We start from the raw sequence: 16,388 nt of genomic DNA, 5'->3' as shown, positions 1-16,388 counted from the left end.
GGACTCCAGTCCTGGGGAAGCGCTGGCAGGCAACATCTTAATCAGCCCTCTTATGACAGGGTCTTTGGTTAATTCTTTTGGATTTTCCCTGTACCAGTATTTGAAATACCAGCTTCTTTAATGATCTGGAATTGGACCCTCTGCATTACTCTGGTCCTAATTTTTCTCTCTCCTTCTAAGCTTCTTCATGGCTGCCCATTTTTTGGTCACCCTCTTGAGCATTCCAACCTCTGCCAGGAGAGAACTGGGAAAGGGAGAGGGTACTAATCAATGGTCCCCAGAAGTGGGACTCACACATTATAGGAGAATCACTATAGAATTCACTGTGGTTCCCCCTTCCTGTGTGCACAGAAGCAAGCAGGGTTCCTGCAGGCAGTGCTCAGGGTGATGAAACCGATAGGTTCAATGACAGATAACCCCCACACACGTACACACACCCATTAGTCTCTGTAAAGCTTTGGAACAAAAGCACTTTATAATCTCCTCCTGATGCCAATTTATGAGGACTCCAGAGCTGACAAAGGTGACTCAGGAGAATGCACCAAACACCTTTCAGCACTTATCTAACCTGGACACCTGTGTGAGCTCAGAGACCAGGGTGCTGACTTCACCTGAATCAGCACGAAGCCACGTGCTTTCTCACAGGTGCTGATTCAGCAAAGAAGCCTAACCTCTGAGATGGGCATCAGCTTCCCAAGCTCTGGGACTCATTGAGGACCTTCCCAGGCCCTCTTTTCTGGAGCTACATGGGCAAAAGTCAGAAGCCCTAAGCAAATTATGCCTTTTCTTTTGTGTCATGGTTATCAACATTTTGGCATAATTTAGTGCCAGCCTAGAAACTTGATAACATGGTGACAACAGAAAACATCTAGGGGTTGAGGTTGTGGCTCAGTGGTAGAGCGCCCGCCTAGCATGCATGAGGCACTGGGCTTGATCCTCAGAACCACGTTATATAAAATAAAGATATTGTGTCCACCTAAAACTAAAAAATAAGTGTTAAAAAAAGAAAACATCTAGTATTTATTCCAAAAGCAAGCCCTTCTCCCCCAAAATATTAAACCTCCCTGCCCCCAAACTTTAAGGTCAGCAATCTGAAAAACCTATATCTATTCATTATAGAAATGTGTGTATCTTTGGATATCTTTTTTTGGTGTGTGTTAACTTCTAAGGATATCACCAATTTTAATAATCTATTTCTGGGAGTGGAGTATGTGGGCTATTCAGAGCAGGCACATGAATTTAACAGATGCATGTAAGCAAAGATGCAAAAGAGAAAGGGTTGCAAGAAAATAGTCCTCTCATGGGTTATTTTTAATTGTAAGGATCATTGGTTAATGATTGGAGAATTTCTTTTTTCAAGCAGAAGTCCTGGCTAAAAACTGTGTCTTCTAACTACGGCCCTACCCACCGATCCTGTGTTCCATGTGAGGTGTTTTTACAAGTGAGTCCTTTGTCCTTTCTCTGTGTCTATGTGGGATTTTAGGATAGCCCTACACAAGGAACTCAATGTTCACAATCTTGGGGGTGGCAGAGGTGGAGGGGAGCGATGAAGGTGATGACAGGAAGGGCAGACGTAGGAAGCTATCTTGGACTAGGAGTCAAAAGAGTCTGGAGCCTCCTTGCCAACCACGCACTCTCAGAGGGATGCTGGACAGGGATACCATTCCTTTCACCACTCCGAATGCAGGGAACTCACAGACATCATTACACAGAGGAGGCACTGAGGGAATCTGTAACTCTATGGCATGTTATACCAATGGGGCTGTGAACAGTTTCCAGATCCAGGATCACTAATAGTGCCTTCCATTTAAACAGAGGGAATTTAAAGAGCTTTTCCTTTTGAAGGGAAAAAAACAAAACAATAAAAAAGGCAAATGGAATATCTTGTAGAGACCAATTACAGGAATAGTTCCGACATTCTATTTTGAAAAATCATTAGGAAATCTCAGGAAGCCACATCAAGACGACCCACCACACTGAGCCAGGGGTGGGAATGTGAAGGGATGGTTTGGAGATCTTGGCTTTTCCTGCCTCTCCTGGCCCACTCAGTCAGGCAGAAAAAGGACCTCACAGGGTTACAATGGTATCAGTTTGGGACAGAGTCTTCTTGTAAGGACTCACTCCTTCTCTTTCCTGTTTTTCACTTGTTAAATATGCTTCTTTGGGTGTACTGAGCTACCGACTTGGGCTTGAAGGATACTTCCAGAGAAGGCAACAGACTCTTCAAGAGTGCTGAAGAAATGAGCATGTTAAAAATCACTGACTAATTTTACCTGTTGCACAAAAAGACCAGGGGGGATGTAGACGTCCAGCCAAGGAAGCTTAAATTCTTGCCTGAATCCAAACATGTAGCTGAAACCCACAGGACAGCTTGTATGTGGCTCACATCATTTACTCTTTCCATATATTTGTATTATTAAAGTTCTGTTTCCCTTCACTTATGAAGGCTGAACTCACTTCTTCTACACAGGCTAGCAATCTTCATGCACACCATGCTGAGTTTGTATAAGACATCCATTTATATTTTCTATTACGGAAAATTTCAAATATATGCAAGTAGAGAGGACAGTAAAAGGGACTCTAGGCACATAGCAATCAGTCTTGATGTGATTAACATGTGCCTAGTCTTGTTTCACCTCTTCTTTCCCCCAGTCCTAGATTATTTTGAAAGAAATCCCAGAAATCACTTTATCTGCACATATTATAGTCTGTTCTGTTAGTCCATGCTTTCTACCAAAGCCAGAGTGACCTTTTAAACAGGAAACAATGATTTGATCACTCCTTCTTGCTTGAATCCTTCACAGATTTTCCTTGGCACTTCAAAGTCAAACTCTTCCTATGCCTACCATGTCCTTCAGCCTCATTGGCACCCCTCATTTCCCTGTCCCTTGGCTCATGACACTTCAGTTACTCTGCCACTGAGTTATCCCAATCACTTCTTTCTCAAGAACGGTGCATAGTTTATGCCTGGCCAATTTCTTCTCACTCTTTATTCTCAGTTTAAATGTTATCTCCTTGGGATGGTCTCCTTTGACAGCCAAGATCAGGTTAGTTCTGCCTGTTATGCTTTAAAAGCAATTTTTAGACTTTTATTTTTATCAGATGGTTAAATATATAGTTATTGTACAATTGCTCCTTTTAACCCTTTTCTCCTTCCCCATTTCAACTAGACTATAATTCCACAAGGCTGGGATAACGTCTGACTTGCTCCTCACTGGAACTCCCAGCATTTTGCACAAAATCTGAATGTAGCAGACTACACCTGACACACACACACATATGCATGTACAAGAGCCTGTTGAATGAATAAATGGATCAATATCTGTTTGGCATTTATACCCTACCTATGTGTCTTTGGTTCAGATTGAGCTCTTAAGAAAACAAAAATAAGAATCTCTTAAGAGCAAAAGTCTAGCACAGCCTCACATACAATTAAGTGCTTAATAATTAAGCTTGATGATGTTACTGGATTGTCCAAGAAGAGGATGAGGATAATGATACCTCTAAGTGCATTGTGAAATTACTACTCGTAATTTAACAGCACTAATAACTTACTCTTACATTGTGTGCTTCATTTTCAAAATGCTTCCATGTTACCTCATCTGAAGTGGGCACTGTAGGCGGTTATCACTATGGCTTTACAGAGGAAAAGACTGAAAACCAGTGGCATACGTAGAGAGAGGTCTTGTGACTCAAGGCTAGAGTGTGTTCATTCCATTCTAGCATGTGAGGTCCCTTCACCTCCCTAGGCCTCAGTTTCCTCATCTGTAATTTGGACAGAACGTTTTTAGGACTTTCCAGCTTTGTAGTTCTGGGTTTCTGTTTTGAGCAGTCACAAAGTCTTATGACATCAAGAGCAAGGGCAAATGATTATGGTCCAGACCTTTGTGCTATGACTCCCCTCTTGTTGTTAGGACTATGCAAGACACCACCTGTTGGGTTCAACCATTCAACATTAAGAACTCACCGAGCTCCCAGGACGCCTGATCATAGGTGGACACAAAATTCTTGAGAAAGGTCTCAATTCTCTATTGGTAAACAGTACACCTTGATCTGACATTGTACAACAAAAGAAAAAGTTATTTGGAGTCCTTAAAAATGTCTCATCTCACCTAATTCCTAACACAAATTCATTCCATAAGCCTTAGGCTGTCTGGCCAAGGACCGTTTGTTCCCACTTTGCCAGAGCTGTTCAAGAGCTATCAGAGGCATCAGCTTCGGGTCAATCCCATTGGATAACCACTGGCAGATTTCACTGGAAGTCAAACCAGCAGACATGTTGCAGCTTTACATGTTTATACAATCTGAAGTCATTCCTTCCTGGCTCGCTCACTGAATCCTCTGCACTGCCCCAGGTCCCATCTGTCTCCCATTCTCTTTACTCTTCACCTCTCCCCTGTCTTTACTCCCACAGTGCATGGTGATGATCTCCGACCCTGTCCTGAGTTCCAGACCATGTAATCACCCGCAGTGTTGATTCCACTTTCCAAATGTCTGCCAAATCCATCAACATCCACATGTCCTAAACTCATCTTTCAGTGCTTCCCACCCTGCACCTAACACTCCAATGGTGGAGAACTCATATTTTTGGTTCTTGGAACATACCTGCTACTTCCTGTCTCTGAGGCTTTGTACAAGTCATCTCCCCTATTTAGGATATTTTTCTTACCCTTGTCCCACCCTACTGAACCTCACTCATCCCTTAACATCTTAAATGTCACTTCTTTTGTCTTTATGTCATCTGCCCTTTTCTGGCCTCTAGAGAAAATTCTCAAAAAAAGAAAAACAATCATTTCTCCTTGGTAGCGTGCTAAGCATTTATTTATTTGTTCTCATTTTTACTCAAGTGTGAGCAACAGATGAAGGCCAGGCTGTTTCACCTTCACATTCCCAGCACTTAGCACAAACCAAGTAAAGAAAAGCACCTGATGAGCATTTCCTAAAGTGAACTGAATATGGATTCTGACTGCCTAATACGATGGCTTCTCCTTCAAAGGCCTCAGATACCCTTCTAAGATCAACAGAATGATATTTCTGATATATGGCATCATACACAATAAATGCATAATCTTTAAATAACACTATAACTAATTATTATCATAAAGATAATATGTCTTACTTTAGTGCGATACATAAGCGACATATTCATGCTATGTGAATAGTGAGTACCCAGCATCTTGGTACCTTCCTTCTGGTAAAACAAGAAAGGATCCCATCATGGAGTAATGTGAGTACTAGAAATGTGGGCCCCTGGGGGTAAAAGACACCTCTTAACGGGAAATAGAAGAAAAATAGGGAATAGTCAAGTGTAGGTCCAGCTTGGAATCTTAGACTAGGAATCAGGAAACTGATTATAGACCCAGATTTTAGGGATTTTTCCCAGGGTTTATTTATTTATTCACTGTAGCAAAATATACATACAACTACCATTTTAACTATTTCTCCAGTGCATAATTCAGTAGCCTTAAGTACATTATGTTCATGTGTTATGCAACCACTTCTATTGATCTCCAGAACTTTAAATCTTCTCAAACTGCGACTCCAAACCCATTAAACACGAACTCCCTGTTCCCACCTTCCTCCAGCTCTTGGCAACCACCATTCTACTTTCTGTTTCTAGGAATTTGACTCCTTTAGATACCTGAAAAAAGTGGGACCTTATATTTGTCCTTTCATTTTTGGATTATTTCACTTGGCATAATGCCATCAAGGTTCATCCAGGTTGTAGCATATACAAAATTTCCTTCTTATTTTAATTTAATTTTTTGTGGTACTGAGATGGAACCCAGGGCCTCATGCTTGCTAGGGAAATGCTATACTACTGAACTGCATCCCCGGGCCATTTCCTTCAAGATAGCATAATATTCCATTGTATGGATATACCACATTTTGTTAATCCCCTCATCCATTGATAGACATTTGGGTTGCTTCCACTTTTTGCTATTGTGAATGATGCTTATGAATACGATGTACCAATATCTGTGTGAGATTCTGCTCATCTGTATGAGATTATTCTTTTGGGTATATGCCCTAAAGTAGAATTGCTATATCTTATGGCAATTCTGTTTAAGAGGAACCACTGTCATATTTTTCACAGTGGCTACACCATTTTACATCTTCATTAGTAATACACAAAGGCTCCCCTTTATTTGTTCACCTAATATGCTACATGTTCTCTGGTGAGGCACCATTACTCTGTGCCTCGTAGTTTCCTTATCTACAAAACAAGGAGGTCAGAATAATCTGTAAGGTTTCTTCCAGCAGTAAAAGAACTATCTGGGCCTAATTAACTCAAGTTGAAATTAGAGCCAGAAAGCAGTCTGGATGATTTATGGAGCATGACTTGATACTTGAATCCTCCTCCTATTACAACAAAGTAATATTTTTTTTTTCCAAGAGAAGAGCAGAGACTCTAAAAACCATTTTATGCACATGGCTCTCATAATAGTGGCAATCACTTCCAGAGCATGTACCCTGCCCTGAGCATCCCACATACACTATCTCTGTTCATCTGTGCAGAGAGCTCAACTCCATAGGTGAAGAAACCGAGACATGGCGGAATTATGACATCTGCCCAAGGACACACAGTCAGCAGTGAAAGAGCTAAGATCTGCCCTTGGCCTGCTCTGCTCTGAAACAGGTTCTTTATCTTTCTCTTTTTGTTTTTTCTGGAGGCAGGTTCTTACCCACCCAACACCATTCCTTGCTCATTCAGTGTTCCTCATGAGTCTTTCCTTTTTTCTCTCTCTTATTTTCTTTTGTGGTACTGGGATTGGAACCCAGGGCCTTGCACATGCCAGGTAAGTGCTCTACCATTAAGCTACCCCCATGGCTCCTCAAGCCTGGAGTACTTGTAACTATTTTCATTTACCTCATTTCTATTTAAATGTCCCAGCCCTCTGCAAAGACCAGCTCAGTGTCCTCATCTCTAGCACTTAAGCTTCTTAGTTTCAGGCATGAAGGCCAAAATGTACAAAAGGGTCCTTAAAATTCCCTCAGTGAATTTTTTTTTTCCCTAGTCATTTTATCTGATAGCTTTCAAGTGTTTTCCAGAAGATTAGTTTGAAGGCACTTCTTCCCCTGTAGAGGGGGAAGAAGCAGAATGCTTGTTGTGTGTCTGGGATGTTTACATATATTATTTCATTGAATCCTGACAACAACCCTATGGTGTGAGTTTTATTACCTCTCAATACAAGCAAGGATACTGAGAGTTAGAAAGGGAAAGATCACCAAGGTCACTCAGCCAGAAGGTCATAGGTCTGGGAAGCAGGCCTGGCACAGTGAGCCTGAAACCTTGCTCCTTCCTTAGGGGACATTGTCCCAAAGAGAACATCTAGTACCATTTAGGAAATCAGGGCTAGATAAATGTCATGTAACAATCCTAGGTGCTGACTCAGGACAATGGAGCAGCTGACATTAGAAAGAGGCTGAACTAGAGGGAAGTGAAGAGAGTCATAGCTCCCTGGAAGTGGACCTGCTAGGACAGGGAACAACTGAGACTCCACTGAAGCTGAGATTCTTTACAGATGAAGCACTCGAGGCTGTTCCCTCAGAACAGACTGTGGGGGCTGTTACTAGACAATATATATGTTAATTACCAAGAAGATTTGCTGAATATTTTCATGGAAGATATAGTTTTAAGAAATTGAGTTTTATCTAAGGGTAAAGTCTTAATAATTCCACATGAACCTTAACCTTGTTTAGTACCTGCTCTCTGTTCTACAAAGCTTGGCCAAGGAAGTGTTATTTAGTTTCAGATTTAGCTGGAAAGAACTCTCTCAAGAGGACTCTGAGGTACCAGAATGCACTTGAGAACTTTGAAAAATAGGAAGAAAAAATTAAGAAAAGCAGATGTGAGTGACATCTGATCCAAACATTGATGGGACCTCTTCAGATTTCTACTAGACCTGGATTCCAAAGGTATGAGTTATTTATCAGAGGGGTACTCATCTAAATTGTTTATCTCTAAATAGAGAACATCACAGTTTCTCAAGGAACAGACTGACTTTTTCCGGTGGTGGTGGGGGGGAGGGATACTGAGGATTGAACTCAGGGACGCTTGACCACTGAGCCATATCCCCAGCCCTATTTTTCTATTTTATTTAGAGACAGGGCCTCACTTTTGACGATACTGGCTTTGAACTCGTGATCCTCCTACCTCAGCCTCTCGAGCCACTTGGATTACAGGCCTGCGCTACCGCGCCTGGCTAGACTAACTTTTATTTCCCACTCACCACAGTACCAAACTCAAGGATCTTTATATGCTAAGGCTCATAATGCACATTTCATTATAGCTGAACAAGCATTTTCATTCCATTTATAAACTCTAGGGTCTTTCTTTTAAATGTTAAAGTAGTCTAATCAGCCACAGCAATCAACAAAACCTGTGCACCTGGAAAAACCACTAGTTTTTTGATGGCTGTTGTCTTGGGTCAAGCTATGATGCCTTTAGGATCATGAAGAATCAGATTCTGGGCCCTGGAGCTGGGAAAATATTGATGCAAAGTATGCCTGATACAGCTTATATTATCAAGGTTAGCTGTGGCCAATCCAGGTGAGTACATTTCCCTTCAGGAAGTTAAGAAACTTCAGGGCGTGGGTCCACAAAGATAAGCCCTTCTCCTTTTTTTTTTTAACACAATTATAAGAGCCATGTTCTTGGTCTTCTTAGTCTAAAATTTCCACTAACTGTAATTTACTCCTCTGAAAACATTCTAGGTAGGAGACATTTGGTGGAATCCCAAAATACTTTGTTTTAATCTCTATATGAGATTAGTGCTTTTTCAATTTTAGGACATTTTTTTGGCTTCTGAGCTCCTGAGAATCAAGTTATGAATTATGATTCACTTTGGCAACGTTTGCCTGAGAACAATTTCTGTGATTATTTTTCTTTTAGAGATGCAGGGAATTCTCAGGGACAATCTTGCCTTCAGTTCCAGTACACAGTGACCATTCTCAAAATGGCATTGATTATAAAGTTGAAGACTGCTAAAAAGACAAGTCTTTCAACAAGATTGCTAATATTTTCCAGATTTAACATTTTTGTTCCAATCACTAGAAAGGACATAACTTGAGGAAGATAATTATAAGAAATAGAAACTGAGGGTAGTATCCATGGGACTTTACCCAACAGACAATGAATTGTTCTGATTTTCCCCTACTCAAAGAAGTAATTAATTCACTTCTATATCCCCTGTGTACATAGCAGGTGACAATACATAATTTTTAAACTCAATCTAATGGGGTAACAGAACTGACCCAAATTATATATACTTTCTTAGTTTCAACAGAAGAATATCAAATCCATGTTTCTTCCACACTTCAAAGTAAGGCATATAGCATGATGCCTTGAGTGCATTAAGAAATAAAAAGTCTCCCAACATGATGCATGACCATATTCCACCTAAATCTTGGCTTGGCACCTGGCTTGCATAAAGATAACAGGGTGGTCAAAGAACTCTGCAGAGGCATGGCCTGATCACGAAGGAGAGACATCATTTCACCTAAACTCAAGCCATAATGCTAGAAATACTTGATATCTGGCAAACAAAGCTATCAACTGTTATTGCAGTTGGCCCCTTAATCACTATTGCAAGAGGAAGCCAGACACGACCTGAGAGAACTCTGGTTCTCTGATCCTTTAGGTTGAAACACAAATTTGAGTTAGGCTGGGAGCTTACTGGTAGGAAGTACTCAAAAAAGACACAAGAAGCACATATAGCAAGGTGGTCTGCTGTAGGTGGGAAGCCAAACTTACAGATTTTAGGATCCCTGTGGCATCTTCATGGAGCCAGGTAGGGTAGACCACCTCATCATTCAGGATGGCCTCAAAGAGGTCGTCTTCATTCTCAGCCTCAAAGGGTGCATGACCGCAGAGCATCTCGTAGAGCAACACGCCCATGGCCCACCAATCCACGGCAGGCCCATACAGCATTTCCTGGAGGATCTGTGCAAAGAGGGCAATGTGACAGGTGCTTCATGCATCTGGTTATCAAAGGTATTCTTCATGTCTAGGGGCAATGATGGATTAGGAAATATCAAAGCACAAAAATGGAATCCCCTGTGTTGGTATGCAGGCTCCATTCCATGTCTATGGAGTAGTCTGTTTCCCTGTGGTTGACTCCGAGGCCCCTTCTCTTCTAGGTGATCAAAAATTGATGGCCTAGTTCAGCCAAGGGATGGCACATGAAGAGCCAACACAGAAAGTGTTTCGAAAATCCATCAGTGCAGAGGGAAGAGGAGACTGAGATCACTCACTCATATGGGAAAGATTGAAGAGCTTTTCTTTAGATCTGCTAAGTGAGGCTGAAATTAAATCACTAAGCAGAGACAAAGGGATAAATAGTCATGAGCAGAACACACTTTGTCCTTATTTAGAGCTAAGGCCTAAAACAGCTGCAAAGTTTATAAAAACTTTTTTTTTTTTTTAACTCAAATTCTTATTTAGAGAAACCTCAGACATTTTTAACCCCATTCACCCAATGAGCCATAAATGAGTCTGGGCTGAAGCACACAAAAACAGCCAGTGGCATTTCAAAAGCCTTATCAAGCAGGCCCACTCACCTCTGGAGCAATGTAGTCAGGTGTTCCACAGAACGTGGCTGTGGTGACGCCATTACAGATCCCCTCCTTGCACATTCCGAAGTCTGCCAGTTTACAGTGACCCTCGTGGTCCAACAGCACGTTGTCTAGTTTCAGATCTCTGAAAGAAACCAAGGGTAGCAGCATGTGATAAGGCAGCCAGGCCTCAAACCACCCACCTGGAAGAACTGGCTCACAAGATGGGTAATCAGACCACAAAATGGTCACATGGGCTTTCTGCACATACTTCAGAAAGAATTAAACTTTTCTGGGTTGTCTGGATAAATAAAAAAAATCTATATCAAATCTCAGAACACACCTCTATGTTCCTAGACAATGGGTACCCATGAACAGCCTAGCCATTTAGAAAAGTATAGACTGCCCTTTAGAAAATGTGGGCTGAGCATGACTTTCCATGTACCTTGTACCCAAAAGCAATCCACCTATCTCATCGCTCATTTTCTACTCAGGCACCATATCTGCCCATGAGAGTTCACTCAGTGAGCATTCATGGAGAAAGTGGTCACTGGGTGCCTACCTGGGTCTGTGGCAGGCATCAAGAGTACAGATGATCTTTGTCCATAAGGAACTCTCAATACAATGGGGACACAGATATTTGCTAGACTGTCAACTTCATGGGATCAAGTTGATTTGGCTCACCATTATGTCTAGAATAGTGTACCAAATAAATACTTGTATGTATATGTACACACACACACACACACACACACACAGATAACACCAACTGCTGTATAGTACAAATGGCATGATAGAAGTATAAACCAAGTGCTGTAAAAGAAACATAAGAGGGAACAATTAATCCTTTCCAGCAGGAGGAGAGAGAGAGAGAGAGAGAGTTTCATAGCAGAAGCAGAAACGAAGCAGGGTCTGATGGCATGAGTCACAGTCTTCTAGGCAGAGAAGGGGGGTGTGAGAAGGTTGTAGTGGCAGATGGATGTAGCAGGTGCCCAGAGGCAGGCACAGAGGCGTGGATGTGCAGGCCGTTCAGAGAAATATGTTCTGGAGAGGGGCCGGAGAGTGGGGCTGGTGTGGGAGCGTGGGGACATGAAAAAGCTTAGGGCTGGAGAGGAAACTGAGGTCCTTCAAACTATGGAGGGCCCTGAATGCCATATTAATGAATTTTGATATGTAGGTATTAGGTGAAAGGGAAGGAGCTCCCTAATTAAGAGAGAAGCAGGCCCCTCCCAGATAGGGTAAAGATCAGTTTGGGGCAGCTGACACTGTCCAGGGAGATGGTGAGGACTTAACCAGGCAGTGATAAGGAGTGGAAAGTCTGAGGCAGGAAAGGGAAAGTAAGCAGAGCTTCCGTGAATGCAAAATTAGTAGCGAGGACTGACGGACACTTAGGGTAGCCAAGGAGAAGCAGCAGAAAGATGGCTTCTGCATGAGTGGGGGATATCAATAACCAGGAAAAAGGGAAAAAGAACAGGGTCTGAGTGGGTGTGTCCTGCATCCACAGAAGGCCTGGTAGATTATGGGGAGCTAAGGACAAAGGACACTTTTTACCCCTGTCCAGCCCCACGGAGCAGAATCTACATGAGCAAAGAGAATTTCTAGCAGAGCTGTTTGGTAGAAAGCCCTCCACGTAGGTGGGAATATGGCCACACACTGCGAAAACTGTCTGCAGGTAAACAGCAGTACCCTCTCCAGCACAAGCTTCTAGCACCTGGTTCTCCCAGGTGCATGGTTAGAGAGGGAGGTCAGTTGCCAGAGTGGGCTGGGAAAGTCCTGCAAACCAACCCAATGGATACCTCCTGAGCACAGCAGATTGGATGACAGAATAGCCTGACCTGTTGGTGAAGTCTGTTTTTTTGCTGGTTAAAGGGGCGATGTACTCAACGGCAAATCACATGTCCCACCAGTGAGAGGAGGCTGCATGTCAAGCAGGGGACACTGCTGATGACCAGGAGATTCCTTCAACTGGAGATCTGCTGTTAATGGTCAGTGAGTGAGGCCATCCTGGCATCAGGCCACCAGGGGCTATTTGCTTGGGAGCCATGGTGTCCCCGTCCCTGTAGTATCTTCATGGTGTCTGGAACTGGCTGCTCCCTGGAGCCTCACATTAACAGAAGGCTGAATCTGGGTACCTGTGGTTCTTTCTATTTCCCTGTCCCTGGACTAAGAATAAGAGACCTGTTGGCCTGCTTAGGCCCCAGGGAAAAAGCTGGTCTCTGTCCAGCCAGGATCACGTTGCAGCTGAGGAGGTAGGTGAGGACAGAGCTGGCATGACTGGTTCCCTGACTGTGCCCTGTGAGGTGATACAGCCTGGCTGGACAGGTCTTACAGATGGCGGTCACTGGAAAATGCCCAGAAATGAAAACGAATCCCGGTTTTCCGAGAATCCCTGACAAGTGTAGTGACCATGGCAGAGCTTTCTTGGCACAAACCTCCCCCACCCCACTGCTCCTCTGCTCCCGGCAGTGGTCTCTCAGTGATAGGAGCACAATAAGGTCAAGGGGTGTGCAGTGCGTATGTACCCACTTCAGCAATGCAAACCCCTCTCTGCCTCTAAACCAGACCTGGCCTTCAAATCAGCCCCTACCCCTCCTCCATGCGGAATCCTTCTTTCCCCACAAGCCTCTGTTTTCAGTGGGCTGCAATTTAAGGATGCTGCTTCCTTCTCTGCTTTACCACACACACACACACACACACACACACACACACACACACACACAAGGTATTCAATTCCAGCTTCCATGTGAAGCTGGACTTGGGAGCACAGGTGGGGGAATGAGGAGTGAGGACCATATAGTATGTCACAAGCAAGGCCACAGCCAGGTGGTTTCCTATCAATACCTGGTCCTCTGGCTCCTGGAGACTGACACCAACTATGAGGGAGACAGCAGCTGGCTGAGGTGAGACATGATAGTCTGAGGCCCCAGGAGACAGTGAGGTCATGGGGGACTGAACCTGTGAGGCTGGCTTTATTGACACCATGTCCAGGCCCAGTGGTCCAGGCCTGCGTGGGCCTGAGGCCAGAGTGCTCTCACTCACACTTCCAAACAAGGTTACTGAGTTTCTGAGTTGTCCAGAAGCCGTTATGCCCACTGAGCTCTCAGAAAGGATCTTCTTGGGCAAGAGGGACAAGTGCTGACAGAAACCCACAGCATTCTAAAGAGCAACCTGCGATTGCTCAAGAGAGCTCATGACTAATGTCCCAGGTAAGAGTTTGACTGCTTATTACTCAGCTACTGTCACGGGGAGCCGGAATCGCTCAGGAAGAGAAAAGCGCTTGGTAATCACTTTATCCGTCACCCACCACAATCCCCTCTGCACAGAGGAGTCTCGGAACTCAGCTCTCAAAAGACACACCTGAACAGCACAGGGGATGTGACTCATCTGGTCATAAGACGCCCAGGGCCACGAAGGCAGGTTAGACACCTTAAACCTGACTTTTCAGTCTATTTTTAAGCATTCTCAGAGCTGTACTGAGTCCTGAGGGAAATGCCGCAGCAGGTTCTACACCAGGTACTATCTAATGGGACACAAACCTCACAGTTGGGATCCCAAGATGATTCGGTCAAGACTGTTATATGACCCCCAGCTGCTCATTCTGCCCTCAGCCCAAATCTCTCACACTTCACTGTGAAGTCTGTCCTGATGTCCCCAGTCAGACATACCAATGTCAACTCTGCCCCTAGAGCACAGAGTTCATACTGCTTTGACAGCACCCTCGTACTGGCTTCCAGAAGGCTCTGGGTGTGCACCTGTCACCCCCTTAGCAGGAGCTGAGTCTTACTCCTTCCTATATCCAGCTCCATCCTGGCAGAAGGTGCTGACCAAAGACATCAATGGAAGGATTTCAGATGGACACCAGTGGAGCAACCCTGGCCAAATTCAAAGCATTTCTTGATTTCTTATTTGTAGGGGAAGGAAGTTCCATAAAACTGGGACCTTTGTTCTTAAGTAATTAAACTTATAAAAAGCCAAGTGTTTTACCCCTCTACGATAGACTCCAGAGGGAAAATAAGAAACCGGAAATGGGAGCTCAGATTCATCTCCTTAGTGAAGCTGGAGAAAAGAAACTAATTTAGGAGGAGCAATCATAAGGCAAAGAAGACCAAGTAGAAACCTCTCCCCTCCACTGGCTTGCATCCAGATGGAGGAGTCAAACAAGAGAAGCATGAATCAAACAAATCCAAAGGTTACTGAGCCATGTACGGCCATGGTCAGCTTCCACAATAAGGGTAAATCATACCTTTATTAGGGGGGAAAAAGCAAAAGCAAGAGAAAGAGGGAGAGGGAGAGGGAGAGGGAGGGAGAAAGAGAGAGAGAGAATATTACTCTATGACTCTTGACTTAATTTGATGTGCAGAGGTCAGTTTTTGGCTTTGGAGTTCCTCAACCTTGTATGCCAACATATAACTCAGCAGCCAAACTTAACAAGGCTGCACAATGAAGATTACAAGTTCATACAGGGCAGAGGCTCAGATCCTAAAATGCCAAAAACACAATTACGGGCTCACCAGTCATTAGCTCACTGAGCACTGGTATTTAATAGCTAAAGCTTTTGTCATGCAAGCAAAGAGGGTAGACAGGGTTATTTTATCCTCTCTGCTTCCCTGAAAGGTACATTGTTCTTGCTGGGTAATCAGGGTTACTTAAAATGCCCACAGTAGTTTCAGAGAAAATTCCCAAGTGGTTGAAGACAAAGAAGATTCAGAAATTGGATTTATTTTGTTTCCATCCTGAACTATCCTGAGAGTAATAAAACAGAATAGCATGAGTCTTTCTGCTTAGATCACTAGAAATCAGTTACCCCTCTAAAAGAAATAAAGGAAGTGAGTTGTGAGTCGGCTCCTTGAATAATGGATCTGGGAGGCTATTCACAGGAACCATTTTGAATGCATTTTTTGACTTTTTATTGTGGAAAATTTTAAGCATGAACAAAAGTATAGAGAATAATAGAACAACCTCTGGCCTGATCCCACAGTGTCAGCAGCTATCAGCACATGTCCAATCTTGTTTCATCTATACATCTCCTCACTCCTTTTCCTGCTTGACCCATCTTTTTTCAGATTATTTTAAAGAAAATCTAAGACAGGAAATCATCTCATCTATATTTTACTATCTTAATCTAAAAGATAATTCTTTAATAAAAATACAACTTTCATATCAGTTATCATAAAATGTACAGTTGGTACACAATGGTCAATGTACTGTTAAAATTTGTTGTTCATTTGGTATGTATGTCCAGAGAACCTGAAAAAAAAAACTCTTCTGTGGATCATAAGAAAAATTGTGTCATCAGTAGCTACCATATGTTAAATGTTCACTGAATGCTATGTACTTTATCCATACTATTCTGTTTTATCCTTTGAAGTGGGCTCCACTCCAAGATTGTATAGTTAGCCAGGGGTAAAGTCAGGATTTGAACACACGTCTGCTCAACTCCATGGTCTGGGCTTATAATCTACTATACCAGGCCCACTTCTTTGTGGTGGTGTTTCCAGCCAATACTCTAGGAGTACTTCACTTATTAAAACAAGAACCATTTGAGATATCAAGTAATATCACTATGAAAAGATAATTAGAATTCTGCAAAATAAACAAAATCCTTTTTCCCCACTGGCTTGTGCATGGCCAAGGAGTTCAATTGATATTATGCAATTCTTGAAGGTTCAGCAATAAGGAAGTGCAAAGCAAATACTTCCCTAGAGGTCGAATATTCAAAGACACTTTATAATCCTCTTCTAAGGGTGAGAGGCTGGCATGTGGGTACTAAGAGGTGACATTTGTCAAGAGAGTGAATCTGGATTACAATCTTAATTTCACGACAAACAGGG

General features: G+C 43.0%; 1 protein-coding gene across 1 annotated transcript in view; it reads right to left on the bottom strand.

Annotated features, from left to right (window-relative positions):
* Nucleotides 1–16,388, bottom strand: part of Prkch (protein kinase C eta) — a 216,807-nt gene that overhangs the window by 11,507 nt on the left and 188,912 nt on the right. The window contains exons 11-12 of the mRNA XM_015489921.2: nucleotides 10,564–10,702; nucleotides 9,758–9,946 (exon numbers count right to left, since the gene is read on the bottom strand). Of these exons, the coding sequence (XP_015345407.1) occupies nucleotides 9,758–9,946; nucleotides 10,564–10,702 (328 nt within the window). The remainder of the gene's footprint in view (nucleotides 1–9,757; nucleotides 9,947–10,563; nucleotides 10,703–16,388) is intronic.

Source organism: Marmota marmota, unplaced genomic scaffold (genome assembly GCF_001458135.2).
Source record: "Marmota marmota marmota unplaced genomic scaffold, marMar, whole genome shotgun sequence".
NCBI classification, from domain to species: domain Eukaryota; kingdom Metazoa; phylum Chordata; class Mammalia; order Rodentia; family Sciuridae; genus Marmota; species Marmota marmota.
Note: the sequence above shows the minus strand (reverse complement) of the source record. Positions and strands in the feature narration are given on the sequence as shown.